Source organism: Schistocerca nitens, chromosome 3 (assembly GCF_023898315.1).
Source record: "Schistocerca nitens isolate TAMUIC-IGC-003100 chromosome 3, iqSchNite1.1, whole genome shotgun sequence".
In the NCBI taxonomy this organism is placed as follows: domain Eukaryota; kingdom Metazoa; phylum Arthropoda; class Insecta; order Orthoptera; family Acrididae; genus Schistocerca; species Schistocerca nitens.
The window spans coordinates 908,235,291-908,256,967 of NC_064616.1; the positions used below are offsets into that span (position 1 = coordinate 908,235,291).

Here is a 21,677-nt window from a genome sequence, read left to right on the forward strand (position 1 = left end):
GGACGCCGTGGCGTTACTTATAATCCCCGTAGTTGATGTTGACCTCATTAAAAGTTAAGCCTCTAAGCGTTGTAGTAGAGCCATTTTGAAAAAAAAAACTATCTAAAATCATCAGCAGAAATGGGCTTCAAGCGTCAGACTTAATGAATACGCGTCGAAGCTGTGAACTGCCACGTTATTCGGGCTTGATGTGATGCTGCAGGGAAACTGTATTTACTTAAAAAAGAAATTCAAAAAGCATCACTTTTAGCTAGCGCAGTATAGAAGCAACGACAGATCACAGTGGATAGGAAAAAAACCGGCGTTTTTAATAGCTGAAACGCTCCATGTTTCTGAAATAGTAGAAACTCTTCGTTTTCGATACAAAACTTTGGCGTCAGTTCGTTATTTGTTTATGTATCGTTGGATATTACTATTTATGTTTTTAACATGAGTTTTGGACAACATGGCGGCAGTGTTGTGATTTGAGTTTAGTGGCTTGCGTTTTTGACAAGTTTAGTTCCTGATTACATCCGAAACCGCACGTATACGGATGTAACTGTAATTTAACATGAGTGATCCTTCAAAAGATGATCAGCAAGAAGCTGCCGAGAGAATAACTTCATGCGTTCGGAATTCAAAGAGCAGTCGTAGATATTCATTTTCAGTGTCTTTCCCGGCTGAGGAAAACCAACTGATCACCGGTTATTTAGAACCGCCAAATCCATGGCAATATGGTAAGCGTAATGCTTATTAATTCTATCCGTACATCAGGTAAATAGTCTTGCCAGTACTTGTTGCATACGTCGATTTGCGTCTGAAATAGATATTTAGTTTACCAGCATCAGAAGGAAATGGAAATAAAAACTGTAACATTGTGTGAGGGTCAGTGATTGTGGATTCACAGAATAATATTTCTCTTTGTTAACAATGAATAAATCTTTCCGTAAAATCGGTATGTGTTGTGCTGCTTGTCTTAGCCTCTCTCTGTAGTAAAGCAACCAATTAAGACAACTTTATTTAGTTGCTTTATTTATCGCTACTTTATCAGTATCAGCCAGACATTATACATATTCGAATCAGATAGTTTTCTCCTAGTGTCGTAACTTTATCCGTAATGTTTTCTGTGTCAGTATTTTACCTTCATGCTTGTTGTCTTTTGTTACTGTGCCATATGATCGTCCCGCCCACGTAGACTTAGGCCCGTTGTCACCAATATTTAATGTGTTACACAGTTTGGAATCACTGGTGCCATACTCTATAGTTTTAAATGTTTTTAATAATGCACAGTTTATTATGAAAACAATTTTGCCGATTTTTTTTTTTTTTTTTTTGTAAGTGAATATATAAGAGCAGTTTTAACGAGGTTGTGCCTTAATGGTATGCTTTCATTGTTTCATCAAATTGTGTAATTGCGTTTAATTTTTTTTTCTGTGTCCTATTTGATATATTATTCCGGTTAATTTCCGAATGCTTGTTTGTATACATTTGTGTTTGTGTCTACGCGGAGGGGGGGGGGGAGATAAGAAAGGGACAGATACCAGTAAAATTAAATAGCATCTGATGCAAAATCACTCTATACTAGTGAGAGAAGAATTTAGCCAGATTCAGATAATGAGATGCTCCATTATACATTGTTCCATTTATCAGTCGATACATTGACTGTTTCGTGATATAATACTGTAAACTTAAGCTTTCTGCATGTTGGGGCCAACTTTAAGATTTTAGATTGTAATATTGTTATTAATGCAATGTTCCTTCATGAACTGTGCAACAAACTGTTCTTATAACGAGAAATATTCATACTATATCTATTAACTCAGATGTAGCTACATTAAAAAAAAAGTTGGTTTCAATAGGATTATTTCGAAGTATGGCCTTATGACATCCGGTAATTGGTGTTACTGTACTTTGTTGTATAAAAATTAGGTATATCATAAAGTACCATGTCTGTAAGCTGGAAGACTACTGATTTTTGCATAGATGGCCACACATCTTTAAAGCAGACAGTGATTGACATACAGTAACTGTAATGTATACCCCTGCAAAAGTTGACTTATTATTGCTGTGTAGGTGAATCTTATAATGAACCTATGATTTGTCTTCACTTTGAAACTTTCTTCAGTGGTGTTGCATTATCATTACACAAATTTAACACTATTCATCTGATCATAAACTTAATTCGTGGATAGCAATTGCAGCTATATGATGTTTTGTGACCTGTAGATGAAATTTTGTGATTCCTTTGTTACTTTCGAAAAATCTTTTGAAAGTTGATTTTGGTAGCACAGGACCTTCTTTGCCCTTTCCTGTCTGTTGGAGTACTTTCTTGCTATCTCACCATTGTAAGAAAGTTAATGCAAGGGGGGTGAAAGTCCACACTGCAACTAACCATATGTAAAACACTTTTTATTTATTGTTTGACCATTTGACAGAACAGTATAGCACATGTTAAACACATAATAATATGTGCATGTGCACTGTACTTAAAACAACTACAAAGTAGGTTAGGAATATATGAGGATAGAGCTGGAAACCGGCCATGGTCTTATTAGTGGAACCGTTACAGCATTCTCCATAGCAACTTGAGGAAACTTTCTGCACTGTTCCTTAATTACAGAACTATTGTATACAAACCATTTTGGGAACAATTTCTCTGTCACTGGCAACACTACGCCTCTTGGTTGTTTTTCACTGTAGAAATTACTTGTCAAGCTGGTTAAAAATCTGCCTATCATTATTAAGTTTGGTGCAGCATTTGTCATTGAAAGTGAATTTTAGTTAGTAAAACATAATTCTCATGTTCTATTAGAACTTTGGTCCCTTTTAGAGCTGCTACAAAGCTGACAGAAGACATTGTTGTAGACGTTTAGAATGGAATCTGATGTGTGCTGTTCTGTGAAGTAGAGGAGGACATCCAGGATGCAGTTAAGAGCAAGCCATTGTTGCTCTACAGATTATGTCAATAACTTTGTGTGCTGCCTAGGTTAGAAAACTATTTCACTTCTTTCAAGAGATTAGTGGAAATGTTTAAAAAAAGACAGCCCCACACATGGTCATCTGTACACAGCTGTCACTCTCCATCACCATTCATAGTGTGGACACTAGTTTGAAACCAACCAGAGTGTCTAAATTCATGCTTGTAAAGTGGTGGTTTGTAGTGTTGCTATGGATAGGTCACATGTGTGCTATTCAAGGGATACAGCTACTTACATGGTGTAATATGATTGAGGGCCCATGGAGATAGTCTGAAGTGGCAAATAGAGCCACTGTAAGAATGAATGCTTTACTTCTACTATATTTATGCTCGTAATGAGTGTTTTGCATAGCCAGTGGTAGGAGTGAGTTTCTTGGTCAATGGATCATTTGCTCAATAAACTGTAATGATGTGGAAGAAGTCATTTTATCTTCACGTTACAAATTAATTTGTAAATATGGCTAAATGCTGAACATTTATAAGCTTTGTTTTTTTTTTTAATACATATCAGAGTTAATAATTCTGGGTCAGCCTTGACTAGTGACGTAATGTTGATGGCTGCTGTCACGTCACCTTCTGGTGCATATATTCACAGATTTATTGTCAGTCGGTGAAGCCAAAGAATGTGGGGAGAAGAAACCTTTTACACATTACAGTAATAGAACATGTTGTATGATTCAGTAGTTTTGTCAATGAGAAACTTATTCAGTTTTAATTTTACTTTACTGTCTGTCAGACATTTTGCATCACAGGGTAAGTTAACAGTTATTTTAGTTGCAACATTGTGCACTCCTTTTTGTGCTGAAGAAAACATTAATGTGGAGTAATGAATATAATTTTTCTTCCTGGAATTGTAATTATGTACATCATTGTTACTTTTGTACTGCAGTGGATTATTTAGAACAAACTTCCTGAGTGAATAAATATACTGTGAAGCAGTAGTCATAATACCAAATTCCTTAACCAGATGTCTGAAAGATGATCATGGTGTAGCACCACATATTATTCTCACAGCACTGTTTTGAGCACTGAAGAGTTCCTTTCTTAAAGATGAGTTTTCATAGAACATTATTCCATATGACATTATTGGAGGAAAATATGCGAAATATGTCAGCTTACTAATTTCTCTCTCCTCAAAATTTGCAATGATTCTAAGGGAAAGTTTGGTTGAAATATGTTGATTTAGGAGCTCCAAAATGTGCTTTTTCCAGTTTAAATTCTGATCAATATTGACACAAAGAATTTTGAAGCTCCCACCATATTTATTATTTCCCCACAATGTATTTCCCTTATCACTGGTGCGGAACTGAACATGTTGTTTGTTTTTAAAACTGAGGGTGAGACTATTCACAGCAAAACTTTCACTGATACTTTTACGAACAATTTTTGCCATTTCCTCTGTTTCTGTATGTGTGCTGGGATTGATTAAAATACTTCTGTTGTCAGCAAAAATGCCAATTTTGCTTGTTGTGTATAAGGCAGAATATCTTTTACATATATGAGTAACAATGTTGGTCCTAAGATTGAGCCTTGGGGAACCCTATACATGATTTCACCCCAGTCAGAATAATGTCCTTTGACTGTATTGGTTGAATTACTAAGTAAAACTTTCAGCATTCTTTTGGTTTGATAGTTTCAGGTGACAACTGTAAGGTGAGAAAATGGATGGTTTGTTTTTACCAACGACATTAAGTGCATTTTATATTCTTCAGAGTTTATTTTGTTGCTCTCAGCCACTTCTTGGAATATATAGTGTAACCTAAGATTATGGTTAGGTTGACTTCTGAGGATGAGTGAAGAGCTGGATTAACCATTGCAAGTTATCACCACTCTTTTGTTTGTTTTTAAATATATTATTCTGCTGAGGTTGTTGGTAATTCATGATGTGAGAAATTAGTTTAATTTGATAGCATTGAAACACATTTTATCTCTTCTATTATCTTGGCGACCACATTTAAAACCAGTTATGTCACATCTTGCCTTTCCAAGAGACCTTATGGTGAGCACTGCAAACACTTATCCATGAAATACAAGTAAGAAGGTAGTCACTATCAGTGATTTTTTGATATTTGTAGATGACAGCTCAGCAGTTCATAAACAGATACAAAACGGGATTGCCAATTGATAACTGAGAGAGACACATGCTTAAGATACCACTTGTTATATATTAAAAAAGGTTTTAAAGCAGTGGCAGTTTATAATACTAGATACAAAGCGCTGGATTTAACACTAATGGGAGTCAGTGGGCAAAGCCGAAGATTGCCGTACGACCCTTGATGTCATCAAGATGGCAGACACCCGTATTTCAAACATGGCAACCCTGGTCTCACTCATTGTATATGTAGACAGACTCACATAGTGTGAAAAGTATTTAATTGCAGAAATAACCCAAAACTGCTGGGACAACTGCAGGGATTAAGGAGTTTTGGGAGAGGACAAACTGAATGTGTGACAGTCATAATAATTAATACATGCCAAAACAAATACTAATGCAAAAATCAAGCATACGAAATCCTCAGCACTCAACAAATCACAATAAAAAGAAAACTGAAAAGAATTGGTGCTGGACATCGCATTTGATCTATGTAGCTCAAATGAAGTCCATGATATCATGAATCTACACAAAGATACCAAAGATAGGTGCTGGAAATTTCACTTGATCTGTATATCTGTAATGAAGTATGCTGTGCCCCAAAACCAGAACTCGCCCATCTAACTAATATCAAAAATGTAACCTTACCACTGTAGGTAAAATAAACTTCATGATAACTACCAATAGTAATCCAACATAATTACCAACAGCTATCAACACAACCCAAAAATTCATTAAAAAATTGCATTAGCACCAATTTCGGTATACAAGAAACACACAATTATGCACATTAACTCCCGTGCCACTGCGTACTATAATACAAAAATAAAACAACTTGCCAATCAAAGTTATCTGACATCTAGTGGCTGCAAAAATAGTATGTTGTCAACAACATCCTCGAATGGCCAGCCTAGACTCCTTAAACCAGGACCCCCTCCAGATACAGCACCATATGTTCTCACAGACAATGCTGCATGTACTGGTCCCTAGTCTGAGATACTATAGCAACTTTGGACAATTTTGTCCCTTCTCTGCAAATGTTATACTTCATATACTTCACAAAACTTAGTTACTGTAAGAATGTAATAGTGGTCAGCATGTCATCCCCCTTGATGAACTTGGATGTCATAGTCATAAATGGCAAAAAATGAAACACAAAATTAAATCTCCAACCGTAAAAAGTCACAGCACACAAATATAGTAATGCCAAATCCGAAAACAACTGGCAACATCAAAATAACTCGTTAATAAAGTGCCACAAATACTTTCAATATTATTCTCACAAATAGCACTCAAGAAGTCCAATGAATCACTGTCACAGCTCACAAACAATTTAGAAACATAAACATCTCATACATGAGTGCCAGCATATACTCCAACGTGCCCTCTGCCAACACTATCCATTACAAACGTCACTTTCATGTCACACAACACAGTTAAGTCTCAGGTCAAAGCAAGTGGGTGGTACCTCAAACTTTGGTTGACACAGTCAGTGAAGATGTTAAAGTGTATCACACATTGCAGTGGCACTGCGTAAGGGACTGAACTCTCATTTGGGAGGTACTGACTTCAAAGGCTTGTCAGACTCCAAATTTCTGTTGTTTCTATAAATCGCGAATGATAAATGCTGGCATGTTCCTGTGAAAGGCTATGACCAACTTCCCTCTGCCTCCTTGTACAATCAAAGCTTTTGTTGCCTCTGTAATTACTTCATTATCAATGGGGTGTTTCCATGGGGCTCACACAATGGTAAGACACTGGACTCCCATTTAGAGGGATGGAATTTAAAATCTCCATCTAGTCATCCAGCTGCCGGTTTTCTTTTGTTCCCTAAATCATTTAATGCATGTGCTGGGATGGTTCATGTGAAAAGGATGTGGCCAATTTCTTTTGGTATATTTCTTCATGATTCTCATCGTGTCCTCCATCTCTAATGATCAAATGATTGATGGGACATTAAGCTATGCAGTTCTTTTCCTCCTTTACCCTTCAGTGGAATGTTAAACTCTCTTCTTCCTTAGGAGTCTGTCACAAGTTATATACCCCTGGATTTTAATGTAATAAGGTGATGAATTGCGCGCGCGCGCCCACACACACACACACACACACACACACACACACACACACACACACACACAAATTGTCATCTTCCTAATATTTTTGTTAGTGTGAATTTTGTAAACCAGCTGCCAAGTTGGATAACCCAAGTTACTATTTTGGTTGTGGCATGGTTTTGTATGTACTGGTATCAGTTCATTGAGTGACCTGGTTACCATTCATACTCGTTAGAAGTAGCTGTTGTATTTATGTCTGTTTGTATATTTGTATTTGTGATGTATGCTTGAAAAGGAAGACTGTTCAAAATCTCTGTTACGGCAAAACTTTTTGACAGTCATAAGTTGACTATGTTCAACAGTTAAGTAAATGTTGTGGTTTCGATCCCACACCAAACTGGTAAATTAAAATGCTTAAAATTCACTCCTGGTAGTATTTGTGCGGAGAGTATCCTTATGTGGAAGTGAATAAACAAGAGAATAACAGCAACATTGTAAATGTGATGTTACACATGAATGCTGAAGAGTAGAGGGTCAGGTAAGATAACTAATGAAGAAGTACTGAATCAAATTGGGTAGAACAGAAATTTATGATACAACTTCACTAAAAAAAAAAAAAGAGTGAGAGCCTGGTTGATTGGAAATGTCTTGAAGCATCAGGGAATAATAGATTTGATAATGAAAGGATGTGTAACAGGTGAAAATTGTAAATTCCAAACAAGTTTGAACACAGCAAGCAAGTCCAAATGGATGTTGGATACAGTAGCTATGAAGAGGCTTGCACAGGTTCGACATCCATGAACATCTGCATTGAACTAGTTCTTAGACTGAAGACCACTATACAATGTAAGGAATTGTCACTTATGGTGTATGAAGTCTGGTTGAAGCAACTACTGGGATGTATGTCAAAGGGAAAGGAAGGATTGCTTTCTTTTCTTGAGTTGGATTGTCTGCAGTTAGAAATTTGAAAGTAAGTGTTAAAGTGATGCACAGTGTCTTAACCATAGGCCCTACTGTCTCCGAATAATTGTTGAACATTCATGTGATGTACATGTTTGAAATTAACAAGCTTGTCATGAATCGTGTAGAGCCTCATTTAAGTTTTGGTTCTAGTGAACAACAATTGCCATCAGTATATGGAAGTGTGATGATGTATGTTATGTAGTTGGTGTCAGTGATGTTTTCGTTTCTACATTTTTCACATTCTTGAAAAGTATGTCATTTGGTTATTGTGGGTATTTGCTTAGATCAAATGTAGCCAACCTTTTCCACCTACCACCCAGTTTTGTACCTCTGTTAGTAAAATTTTGTAACCACACACTGGTTCAACAGTAATGGTGATTTGTAAAGTAGGGAAGTGGGTTTACTTTATAAAATTTATAAAGCATGTTTACAGCAAATTGAAACAAGTAATAATAATTACTTACCAAATACTTTGTCACAATTATGTCACAGCTCAGATATGGTGTGATTCCTGTCCTACAGGTTCCCAGCAGTGCTGAATGGCAGAAAGGCACAATACAAGAACTTAACTGCCATCAGACGGCCCCTTATGTTAATTGTATTTCTTCTGTAATCCCAGGCTCTGATTACTCTCTGTACCTGGACGATCTTCAGTAAGAAAATCTGATGACAGCTATATACTCTGTTAATGAAGATCCCCAAGCTTCTTATGACTGGTGAACAATGTAGGAGTGAAGTTGAACCACACTAAATTGAAAGCAGTCTAAATAGTGCAACAACTACTCATCAATTCATATCTGGGGATAAATCCTTCCCACCTGTTGTGCTAAATTATACAGAAATCCATTTCAGTTCCTCAAATAATGGAAACTCCAGGTTGGAATATCAATAATGTAAGAAAAGATAGATTGCTACTTACAATAAAAATGACACATAAAGTTGCAGACAGGCACAATTGGAAGACACTTACACATAAAGCTTATGGCCACAGCCTTCATCAGAAAAAGAAAAACACACCAACTCACACACACATGACCACCAACTCTGACAGCTTGGACCAGAATGCTGAGCTACCAGAGTTGGCGGCCATGTGTGCATGAGGTGTGGACTGCTTCCTTTCCACGGTTGGAGCAGCCGGTGTTGGCAGCCGTGTGCATTAGATGTGCTTGCTTATGTGAATGAATGTCGTGTGCTTCTCTTTATTTGTCTGACAAAGGCTGTGGCCGAAAGCTTATATGTAAGTGTCATCTAATTGTGCCTGTCTGCAACTTAACGTGACCTAGGTCGAAACAAGGCCCCGGGAGTAGACAACATTCCATTAGAACTACTGACAGCCTTGGGAGAGCCAGGCCTAACAAAACTCTACCATCTGGTGAGCAAGATGTATGAGACAGGTGGAATTCCCTCAGACTTCAAGAAGAATATAACAATTCCAATCCCAAAGAAAGCACGTGTTGACATATGTGAAAATTACTGAACTATCAGTTTAATAAGTCACAGCTGCAAAATACTAACACGAATTCTTTACATACGAATGGAAAAACTGGTAGAAGCTGACCTCGGGGAAGATCGGTTTGGATTCCGTAGAAATGTTGGAACACGTGAGGCAATACTGACCCTACGACTTATCTTAGAAGAAAGATTAAGGAAAGGCAAACCTACGTTTGTAGCATTTGTAGACTTAGAGAGAGCTTTTGACAATGTTGACTGGAATACTCTCTTTCAAATTCTGAAGGTGGCAGGGGTAAAATACAGGGAGCGACAGGCTATTTACAATTTGTACAGAAACCAGATGGCAGTTATAAGAGTCGAGGGGTATGAAAGGGAAGCAGTGGTTGGGAAGGGAGTGAGACAGGGTTGGAGCCTCTCCCTGATGTTATTCAATCTGTATATTGAGCAAGCAGTAAAGGAAACAAAACAAAAGTTCGGAGTAGGTATTAAAATCCATGGAGAAGAAATACAAACTTTGAGGTTTGCCGATGACGTTGTAATTCTGTCAGAGACAGCAAAGGACTTGGAAGAGCAGTTGAACGGAATGGACAGTGTCTTGAAAGGATGATATAAGATGAGCATCAACAAAAGCAAAACGAGGATAATGGAATGTAGTCGAATTAAGTCGGGTGATGCTGAGGGTATTAGATTAGGAAATGAAAATAGTAAAGGAGTTTTGCTATTTGGGGAGCAAAATAACTGACGATGGTCGAAGTAGAGAGGATATAAAATGTAGACTGGCAATGGCAAGGAAAGCGTTTCTGAAGAAGAGAAATTTGTTAACATCGAGTATAGATTTAAGTGTCAGGAAGTCATTTCTGAAAGTATTTGTATGGAGTGGAGCCATGTATGGAAGTGAAACATGGACAATAAATAGTTTGGACAAGAAGAGAATAGAAGCTTTCGAAATGTGGTGCTACAGAAGAATGCTGAAGATTAGATGGGTGGATCACATAACTAATGAGGAGGTATTGAATAGAATTGGGGAGAAGAGAAGTTTGTGGCACAACTTAACTAGAAGAAGGGATTGGTTGGTAGGACATGTTCTGAGGCATCAAGGGCTCACCAATTTGGTACTGGAGGGCAGCGTGGAGGGTAAAAATCGCAGAAGGCATGTATGTCACTTCATGTTTGACAAAGTGCAAAAAAGTCTTTTTTTCCAGAAATATTAAAAGGAAAATTGTTCAGGGGTTAGTTTTACCATTCTTAGATTATTGTGATGTTTTACATAGTCTAAATATTGACAGCTACCAGTGCCTAGATCTCGCCCTAAATTCTTGTGTAAGATACAGTACTGACACCCTACTGCATGACCACATTGCTGCTAACTATAGAAAACAGTCCTGGTTACAGACAGTGTGAAGATGGGGCTACCCTAAATAACAATGGAGAAGGAAAGATGTTTAAATAAATATCTCTTGCACTAGCAGAAGGCAATTTTTAACTTGCAGTTAAGCACACATCAGTAGTATACCTTCCCAAACACACACACATGCTGTGCTTCTTTGTATTCCCTGCAGGGCATTGTCAATAATTATAAATGAAGGGTTACATTGTGGTAGAGTTCTTGGGAACTCATTTTTCTAGAAAAATCGTGTCACACAGAAGGAAGAGTCTACATGCCTTTGTGAACATTTTTCGGTAGAGAGTGGTGAATAATTTATACTACAATGTTCACCTAGCAATCTGACTTCGTCTGTCTGATCTACAAGCTTCTGAAAGAAATTTGTTAAGAGGTGATTAGGTGCGAGTAAGTCGTCACTCCAGTGTCTGACAGTACCCAGAATTGAATTTGATCATAATAATCTGTAGCTATTGTTGTTCTAGTTTTTATGTTTTCATTGTATGATATTTTATGCATTTAGTTTTTGCTGTGTTTTCTCAGTAGTTTATTTCGTAAATTTCATGCGTGTTTTAGTATTTGAAAGGCATAATCTCACCTTTTAGTAACTGTTAAGTGTAGAGTAGTTTGGTTGATTTGGCGGAGGGGACCAAACAGCGAGGTCATCGCTTCCATCGAATATGGGAAGGATGGGGAAGGAAGTCGCTTGTGCCGTTTCAAAGGAACCATCCCGGCATTTACCTTGAAGTGATTTAGGGAAATCTCGGAAAACCTAAATCAGGATGGCTGGACACAGGTTTGAACTGTCATCTTTCCGAATGCAGCTCCAGTGTGCTAACCACTGTGTCAGCTCACTTGGTAGAGTGTAGAGTAAGGCAGTCTGTAGCAAAGTTGTCATTTCTTCTGAACAACTAGTGACACAGCCCATTAAGACATCAGCCTCCGTTGGTGACACATCAGTCAGGTTGCATATCTAGGTTTCTGTCTGTAATGGTGTGTACAGGCGCAGGAGCAGCTGGCCACAGTTTCTGAACAGCTGAATGTACTTTGGTCAGTGGTCAACCATCTTCAGGATGCTGCCTCAGGATGTAATCGTGGTGGAGAATCTGGGCATCACGTGGGACATCTCAGGTGTCACTCGTTTCACCCCCTGGCTCTGCTACTGAGGCATCTCCTAGTGTACCTGATGTAGGGTATGGGAACTCACGGCACAGTGAATGGTGGGCTTTAACGTGTTTGCATCTCTCGAGGTGGAGAGTCAATGTGGAGACTGGCCATCTCGCCTTGCTTGTTAATCTTGAGTGGACAGGTGGCTGTTCCCTCAGCAGAGTCCAAGCAGGCACATGGGAGCAGGGCTTTGCTAGGTATCAGGAGCTCCAGCATTAGGTGCATTGTGGAACGTCTTAGTTGACCTAGCATTCAGTACCAGAAAGGAAGCCAATGTAAACTCAGTATGTGTGCCGGAGGCCTTGCATGCGGCTATCAAGCATGCAGGGTGCAGTTGTCTACAAGTTGGGGCTCACGCTATCACTGACAATGTCTGTTGGTTGGGCTTGGCCACAGACAGAATCTCATTGACTACAGGCTGCATAGGTACTGACTCAAATGCCTCAGAGTAACGTTTGATGATGCGTTCCGGCCAAAGCTTCTTCCAGGCTGAAGCGAGAGTTCTCTTGGTTACCCCTTCCCATGTCTTTTTGGTCATCTTGATGCAGGCAACAATGTTGAAGTGATATTTCCAAAACTTTCTGAGAGTAAGACTGGTAGCTTCAGTCAACTCAAAGCAATGCCCTAAGAATGCTTTAGTGTAGAGCTTCTTAAAGTTAGAAATAATCTGCTGGCCCGTAAACTGGAGTAACTGAGTGGAGTTGGGAGGCAGAAATTGGATCATGATGAATTGAAATTCTTCAAGGAGGTAGTCTTGTTGGCCTGGAGAATGGGTAGGAGCATTGTCCATAACAAGCAAGAAATGGAGTGGCAGATCCATCTCAAGCAAATATTTTTTTCACCAAAGGACCAAACACTTCATTGATCCAATCACAAAAAAGATAATGTGTCACCCAAGCCTTGGTGTTGGACCTCCACATCACATTTAACCTGTTCTGCTGGACTTAAAACTTCTTGAAGGTTCGTGGGGTTTCTGAATGGTAAACAAGAAGTGGTTTAATTTTCAAATCGTCGCTTGCATTGGCGCAGAATAGCAGTGTGAGACATCTTTCATTGGCTGGTGACCAGGCAATGTATTCTCCTCTGCTGTTATAAGGATACGCTTCGGCATAATTTCCAGAATAGACCCATCTCATCACAATTAAAAACCTGTTGTAGCAGATAACCCACAGAATCTGTGAACATCTTGTAGTTGCTGATGAAATTCTGTGCTGCCTTTGTATCAGAGCTGGTTGCTTTGCCGTGTCTCACACACTGTGGGTGCCGGTTCTTCTCTTAAACTTCTCGAACCACCCATGGCTTCCCTGAAACGCTTTCCTGGCTGTTGCTGATCCTGGCTTCTTCTTAAAGAGGCTGGCGAAAATCGTTCTCAGCTCCTCACAAATGACCTCGTTAATAGTGTCGCCTTGCAATTGCTTTTCATTTATCCATATAAGGAGCAATCTTTCAGCATCATCCAGAATACGAAACTATTGTTTAGATAGTGCAAATAGTTGATGTAGACTGATTGTATGTGCACACTAAATCAGCAATGCTTGTACCTTATCCGTGTTTTCCAATGATTTTATGTTTCCTTTCTGAGGTCATTTTCTTTCTCTTATGGTCGTCTTCTTGCGGCTTTATCTTTCAGGGACACTTCTACAAAAGTTATTAAAATTTACACACAAAAAAACACTGTGTGAACATAAGGTTAGAAAAATGTGTGATGTCAAGCTGCACTAAGATTGTAGCAGAAATAGCGCCAAACCCAGACTGCAGTATGTACTAAAGACATTGTTCATAAGCTGCTGCTGACAATGAAAGGTGTTCGTATTGTTAAATGTTCCCCTGCCACATGTGAACGGCCAGTGACATCACACCACTAAATTGTTGTCACTCGTCATGCGAAACATCGCTCATTAAGTGAGTCGTTTGTTTACAATTTGTTTTGCTCGTTATGCAAAATTGCATGTTATGGGAGATGCTCGTTAAGCGAGGGGTGTGTGTGTTGTGTGTCTTATGTATGGACAGTCAGGCTTGCAAAGTACTTTTAAACACATTTTCCAAAAACTGTCTTGAGCAGCTAGTTTCGCAGCCCTCACACAGTGGAAATATTTTAGGCCTTGTAGCTACACATAGGCTTGACCTTATCAATGGAGCCAGTGTTGAGACTGGGATTGGTGGTCATGATGTCATTATAGCAGTGATGGTTACTAAAATTAATTAACTCCATCAAGAAGGTTAGAAGGGTATTTATGCTAGAAAAAGCAGATAAGCAGTTGTTAGCACCCACTTAGTGAATGGGGTATCATTTAGTTCTAGTATGATGGAAGTAGAGGAATTATGGGCAATGTTTAAACAGATTGTAAATCGTGCTCTGGAGAAGTATTGCTGAATAAGTGGATTAAGACATACCATGATTTAACACCAAAATTCAGAAAATGCTGGGGAAGCAAAGACTACTGTACTATGGTTCAAAAAAGAACCCACAAATGATGACAGGCAAAAGTTAATAGAAATTCATGTGTCTGTAGGAAGATTGATGTACAAAGCATAAAGCAACTACCATTGTGATATGGTAGCGAAAGATATTGCCGAGAACATGAGAAAATTCTGGTCGTATATAAAATCGCTAAGCAGATATAAGGCTTCTATCCAGTCACTCGTTGACCAGTCTGGTGTGATAGTAAAAGGTAGTAAAAGGAAAGCTGAAGTTTTAAATTTTGATTGTAAGAAATTGTTCACACAGGAGAATTGTACAGACATATCATCATTTGACCACTGCACAGACTTCTGTATGGATGTTGTAGTAATAGGCATCCCTACTGTAGAGAAACAACTGAAAGAGTTGAAAACAGGTATGTCGCTAGGCCCGAATGCAAACCCAGTTTGGTTTTACAAAGAGTGCTCTAAAGCATTGGTTACTTATCTAACTTGCATTTATCGCGAATGTTTCACCCAGCACAAAGTTCCAAGTGACTGGAAAAAAGCACAGCTGACTCTTGTATATAAAAAGGGTAAAAGAATGGACCCACAAAATTACAGACCAATATCCTTAACATCTGTTTGCGGCAGACTCCTTGAACATATTCTTAGTTCGAATGTAATAAATTTCCTTGAGATGGAAAAGTTTGTTTCAATGAATCAGCACTGTTTTAGAAAGCATGAGTCTTGCTTCTCCTTTTCTCACACAATATCCTGTGGACAATGGATGAAAGGCAACATGTAGATACCATATTCCTAGAGTTCCAAAAAGTATTGTACACTGTGCCCACTGCAGAGAGTTAATGAAGGTTGGAGCATATGGAATAGCTTCCCAGATAGGTGAGTGGCTTGAAGACTTCTTAAGTAACTCAGTATGTTGTCCTTAGTGGGGAGTGTTCATCAGACCCAAGGATATCGACAGGGGTACCCCAGGGAAATGTGGTAGGAGTGCTCTTATTTTCTGTATACATAAACTATCTGGCAGACGGGGTGAGCAGCCGTCTGTGGCTGTGTGCTATGATGCTTTGGTGTAGGTTCTGCATAGGATTATGTGGCCAGTGTGCGGTGACTAATTTTTGTACAAAGCGCTTTGCGAGTTCTTTAGTTTGTTTGTAAGGGGAGCTCGACACTGTTTGCCTTCTTTTGGCTGGTTAGTGATGTGCTGTGATGGCAAAATTGAGACACACGCCCTGCAGTCTTTCTCAAACAATTTTACAGAAACTATTCGGTAAATAAAATTGTGCTACTTCTAGCCTTACCTCTCTCTCTCTCTCTCCACACACACACACACACACACACACACACACACACACACACACACACACACACACACACAATATTCATGTAGTATCAGTTAGCGTACTGTCTGTGTGTAGAATGGGGAAGGCGTGTGATCTATCTGAGTTTGACTGAGGGCCGGTTGTGATGGCCCAGAGGCTCAGCATGAATATTTCAGAAACTGCACAACTTCTTGAGTGTTCGAGGAGTGCTTTTGTGAATGTCTTCAACACGTGGCGAAACCAAGGTGAAACCACGTCCAGACTTTGTGGGCTTGGGCAGCCACCCCTCATTACAGATGTTGTAGGTTGGGCTGACTGGTGAAACAGGAGAGGCGGTGAACTGTGGTGGAACTAACATCTGACTTTAATGTTGGACAGAGTGCAAGTGTGTCTGAACATGCAGTGCAATGATCAGTCGTAACTATGGGCCTCTGCAGCCGACAACTCGTGCACGTGCCGATGTTAACACAACATCATCAGCAACTATCACTGAAATCGGCTCGTGACCATCGGCACTGAACATTGGTGCAGTGGTAGAGCATTGCATGGATTGGGGAAACCCTATAACTTCATCATGTCAATGGGAGGGCGAGAATCTGCCGTCTTCCTGGGAAACAGCTCCTTGACACCTGTACTGCGGGACGGAGACAAGCTGGTGGCGGCCCCATTATGCTCTGGGGAACATTCACGTGGTTATCCGTAGGTCCAGTGGAGCTCATGCAGGGCACCACAGCGGCCAGGAGTATCTCGGACACTGGTTGCAGACCATGTACACACCTTCATGACGATCATGTTTCCCGTCAGCAGTGGCATTTTTCAGCAAGATAATGCACCTTGTCATCAGCCAGGCGTGTGATGGAGTGTTTTGAGGAACAAAGTGGTGAGTTGCAACTGATGTGGTGGCCCTGCTGTACTGGCTCTCCCACTTGCCAGATCTGAACCTGATCGAACACATCTGGGATGTGATTGAACATGGTGTCAAGAGCTCATCACCCTCCTCCACAGAATTTACAGGAATCAGGTGACTCGTGTGCAGATGTGGTGCCAACTCCCTCCAGCGATCTACCAAGGCCTCACTGCTTCCATGCCATGATGCGTTGTCACTGTTATCCATGCCAAAGATGGACGTACTGGCTATTAGGTAGGTGGTCATAATGTTCTGGCTGATAGTGTAAGAAAGACACTGCATCAGTTTTTAAAAAACTTTGCAATGAAAAGTAGGGGTTGCTATGATTTTGCTTTTGCTGCATATTACATAATACATTGTCGCATGTGAAATTTAGCTGGGATACTGGTTTTTCCTTTGGGCTTGGGTAGAGGTATCTGTGTAAACAGTCTCAAGAAAATTGATCTGATGTAGCACACTCATTTGCAATCACATGCACCATCAATAAAGTCTGAATGAAATATCCACAAAATTCCTTATATTTCATAAATGGTTTGAGATATTGGAATGAGAGTTTGCCAGATATAGCACACAAATAGGAGAATATTTTGCCCTATGGTTATCACGCAAAACTTCATTATCTACTATGTTATTCCAGTACTTACAGACATTTTTTGATGAAAGAATGTAATTTGTAAGGGCCATCGATAGCTGGTGAAATGAGAAAGGTTGCAGGATTTTGGAACAGTATAAATGAAGACGTTACGTATTTAGTTTTTTTACTGAGGATGTGCTTTTTCATAAGCTATTGACCTTAATTCTTCCCAGTTCCTCACTTAATAAACCACATCCTCTTGCAGTTGTCTGCACATGTTAGTGAGGTGACATTGTGTAAATTCAATTGTGTTTTGGCAAAAGAAGCAAATTTTAACACAGCAACAAGAGAAGTGAAGGTTTTACTCAAAATTTGCCACCCATGATGCTTCTCTGAAAGTTACAAATGGTCAAAAAAACCAGGTGAAAATAAATCAGTGTTGTTGTTGTATTTTCAGTGGAATTCTTTCTAGATACTAACCAAAGCAGAGGTGACAGTAGATCTTTTTGAATGTTCACCATGCATGTACGGGCATGGAGGGGCCCCACTTAACATTTACAAAAAATGTGGGCTTAGGCTTCAGTTTAGAATGGCACTTCCCCTCCAGCACTGTGTATTTCGCCTGCAGCTCCTGCTGCAAACCCCACCACTACCCCTCTCCCCACGAGTGCCCTGTCAATTGCACATGTACCCTCCACGTTATTCTGTGCACTCTCTGCAGAAATGTGTTGTCATTGAGTGATTGTAGGAGGACACAATATGACTTAGACGAAATTTCTAGTTGCTGTGACGATTGGCAGATAGCACTAAATGTAGGAAAATGTAAGTTACTGCAGATTAGTGGGAAAAACAAATCCATAATGTTTGAAAACCACATTAGTAGTGTGGTGCTTGATAAAGTCATGTCAGTTAAATATCTAGGTGTAACACTGCAAAGCGATACATGAAATAGAACGAGCATGTAAGGATTGTAGTGGGGAAGGCAAACAGTCAACTTCCATTTATTGCAAGAATTTTAGAGAGGTGTGGTTCATCTGTAAAGGAGACTGCATACAGGACAGTAGTGTAACCCGTTCTTGAGTACTGCCCAAATGTTTGGGATCTCCATCAGGTCGGATTAAAGGAAGACATTATGAGTAGGTCTGAACGACATGAAAGCATTACAGAAGCGCTTTGGGAGCTCTAATGGGAATCCCCAGATGAAAAGCCAAGTTCTTTCCAAGGAATGCTATTGAAAAAATTTAGAGAACCAGCATTTGAAGCTGACTGCAGAAAGATTCTACTGCCACCAACGTATATGTTGTTTAAGAACCATGAACGTAAGAGAAATTAGGACTTGTATGGAGATATATAGATAGTTGTTTTTCCCTCTCTCTATTTTTCAATGGAAAAGGAAAGGAAATGACTAGTAGTGGTACAGGCATGTGGAGTACTTTTGTAGATGTAACTATTTTTTACACATGTCACAATTTTACCATGTAGCAGGTTGCTATAAGCTGGGGACCACCTTTTATTATTCAGACATTTACCATGATCGTGCCTTGATGTTTAAATACGGATGTTAAGTTACAGTATTAATTTCAAAAATTGTGTGCAATCTGAGAAAGTGATGTGATTGAATGAGTAGTGCAGCAGAAAAATGCTGCAAATCTTATAGTGTGTTTATCTCTTGCTAAAATACCAAACACACGATGTGTTGATCATTCGTTTTGGGTACAAGGACACAATGGATAAAAAGCAGTGATCAAGTTGACACATCTACATCTACACGTACATCTCCATACATACTCTACCAGCCACCATATGGTGTATGGCCACCACTAGTCATTAATTTCCTTTCCTGTTCCACTTGCAAATAGAGAAAGGGAAAAAGACTGTCTCTATGCCTGCAAATGAGCCCTAATTTCTCTTATTGGCGGCAGTGGAATCATTCTGTAATTCATTTTTAATGTTGATCTCCAAATTTTCTCAATAGTGTTTGGTGAAAAGAACGTTGCCTTCTCTCCAGGGAGTATCATTTGAGTTCACAAAGCATGTCTGTAATACTTGTGTGTTGATCAAACCTACTGGTAACAAATCTAGGAGCCCATCTCTGAATTGATTCAATGTCTTCCTTTAATCGGAACTGGTGAGGCTCCCAAACACATTTTGTGTTCTGTATGTGATCCCCTTTACAGATGAACCCCTCATTCCGAAAGTTCTCCCAATGAACCGAAGTCAACAGTTCACCTTCCTTACTACCATCATAACATGCTCTTTACATGTCATATTGCTTTGCAGCATTACACCTAGATATTTAATTGATGTGACTGTGTCAAGCACTACACCTGTAATACTGTATTCAAACATTACCCGGTAGTTTTTCGTATTTATCCGCATTAACGTACATTTTTCAACATTAAGAGCAAGTTGCTATTCATCACATCAACTAGAAACTTTTTACAATTTCTCATGTACCCTGCTACAGTGACTCAACAACACCATCCCATATACCACATCATCATCAGCATTAGCAGCAGCAGCAGCAGCCGCAGCAAATAGCCACAGATTGCTGCTTATCATGTCCATCAGATCATCTATGTATGTAGAGAACACTTCCCTAGAATCTGCCTGTTACTGCCACATCTCCATGGTTCACAAGGTATCATGTGAGAAAAGGGCAAGCTGAGTTTCTCAGGAGTGATGCTTTTGCTAACTTTTCACAGAAGCATCACAAGGAAATTTATTATATTCAAACTGAGAATATGTTTAATAATTCTGCAGCAAATAGGCATTGTGGATATTTGTCTGTAATTCTGTGGGTCCATTCTTTTAACAGGAGCTATCAGCACTTTTTCCCATTCTCTTGGGGCTTTGTGCTGAGCAAGAGATGTGCTATAAATGCAAGGTAAGTAAGGGGCTACGGCCGAAAGGTATTTTTTGGAAAACCAAATAGGGATTCCATCCAGACCTAGTGACTTACTAAACTCAAAAAACACCACTGCACCACAAAGGAGTTACCCTAAGGGGATGAATATTGATAGGTATGCTGTACTTGTACAGACAGGCAAATGATTACAGTTTCAGAAAAATTGGACGATTTATTCAAGAGAAAGATCCACAAATTGAGTCAGTCAGTAATGCATTGGTACATCTCTAACCTGTTTACAAGCAGTTATTTCGCTTGGCATTGATCGATGTAGTTGTTAGATTTACTCCTGAGGGATATTGTGCCAAATTCTGTCCAGTTGGCACATTAGACCACCAAAACCCGAGCTGGTTGGAGGACCCTGTCCATAATGCTCCAAACGTTCTCAGAGGGCCCTGTCTATAATGCTCCAAACCTCCTCAATTGGGGAAAGATCAGATGACCTTGCAGGTCAAGGTAGGATTTGGCAAGCACAAAGACAAGCAGTAGAAGCTCTTGCCATGTGCTGGTGGGCATTATGTTGCTGAAATGTAAACTCAGGTGGCTTACCATGCAGGGAAAAAAAAAGTGGTTTAGAATATTGTTGACATTCTGCTGTGCTGTAAGGGTGCCGCAGATGGCAACCGAAGGGGTCCAGCTATGAAAAGAAATGATACCCCAGATCTCCACTCCTGGTTGTTGGGCCATATAGCAGGTGACAGTTAAGTTGGTTTCCCACCACTGTTAGGGACAACTTCGCCCTGGAATCGAACTGATTGGAGTAGAATTGTCATCAGTGATGAGTCCCACTTTGAATTGAGCCCCAGTGACCAACAAAGGTGTATTTGAAGACACCATGGCCAGCAGTGGGATACCAACCTGACTGTCACCCACCATACAGCCTGACAGGAGTGAAGTTCAGGGGTGACATTTCTTTTCATAGGAGGGCCCCATTGGTTCTCATCCACACACCCCTTATAGTACAGCTGTGTGTCGATGATATTCTACACCCCGTGTGTGTTGCCCTTCATGCCAAGCCATCTTGGGGTTGCATTTCAGAAATATACCACCCACTTGCACACGGTGAGAATTTGTACTACATACCTTTGTGCTTGCCAAACCCTTTCTTGGCCAGCAAGGTTGCCAGATCTCTCCCCAATTGAGAACATTTGGAGCATTGTGGGCAGGGCCCTCCAACCAGCTTGGTATTTTGACTACCTAACATGCCAAATGAAATCTGGCATGCTGTCACTCAGTAAGACACCTAACATCTCTATCAATGAATGCCAAGCCAAGTAATTGCTTACACAAGGGCCAGAGGTGCACTAATGCATTATTGACTTGCTCAATTTGTGAGGCTCTTTCTCTTAAATAAATTGTCCAGTTTCTTCTGAAATTGTAATCATTTGTTTTTCTGTACATGCGCGTCACGTCTACTGATTTCCATTCCATTTGGATAATTCTTTCATGGTGCATCATTTAAGAATGTATGTCCTCCATC

General features: G+C 39.7%; 1 protein-coding gene across 1 annotated transcript in view; it reads left to right on the forward strand.

The window, feature by feature from the left end:
• Positions 1 to 451: 451 nt before the first annotated feature.
• LOC126249478 (protein phosphatase 1 regulatory subunit 37) overlaps positions 452 to 21,677 on the forward strand; it is a 268,363-nt gene continuing 247,137 nt past the window's right edge. The window contains exon 1 of the mRNA XM_049951131.1: positions 452 to 716. Within this exon, the coding sequence (XP_049807088.1) occupies positions 551 to 716 (166 nt within the window). The 5' untranslated portion in view covers positions 452 to 550. The remainder of the gene's footprint in view (positions 717 to 21,677) is intronic.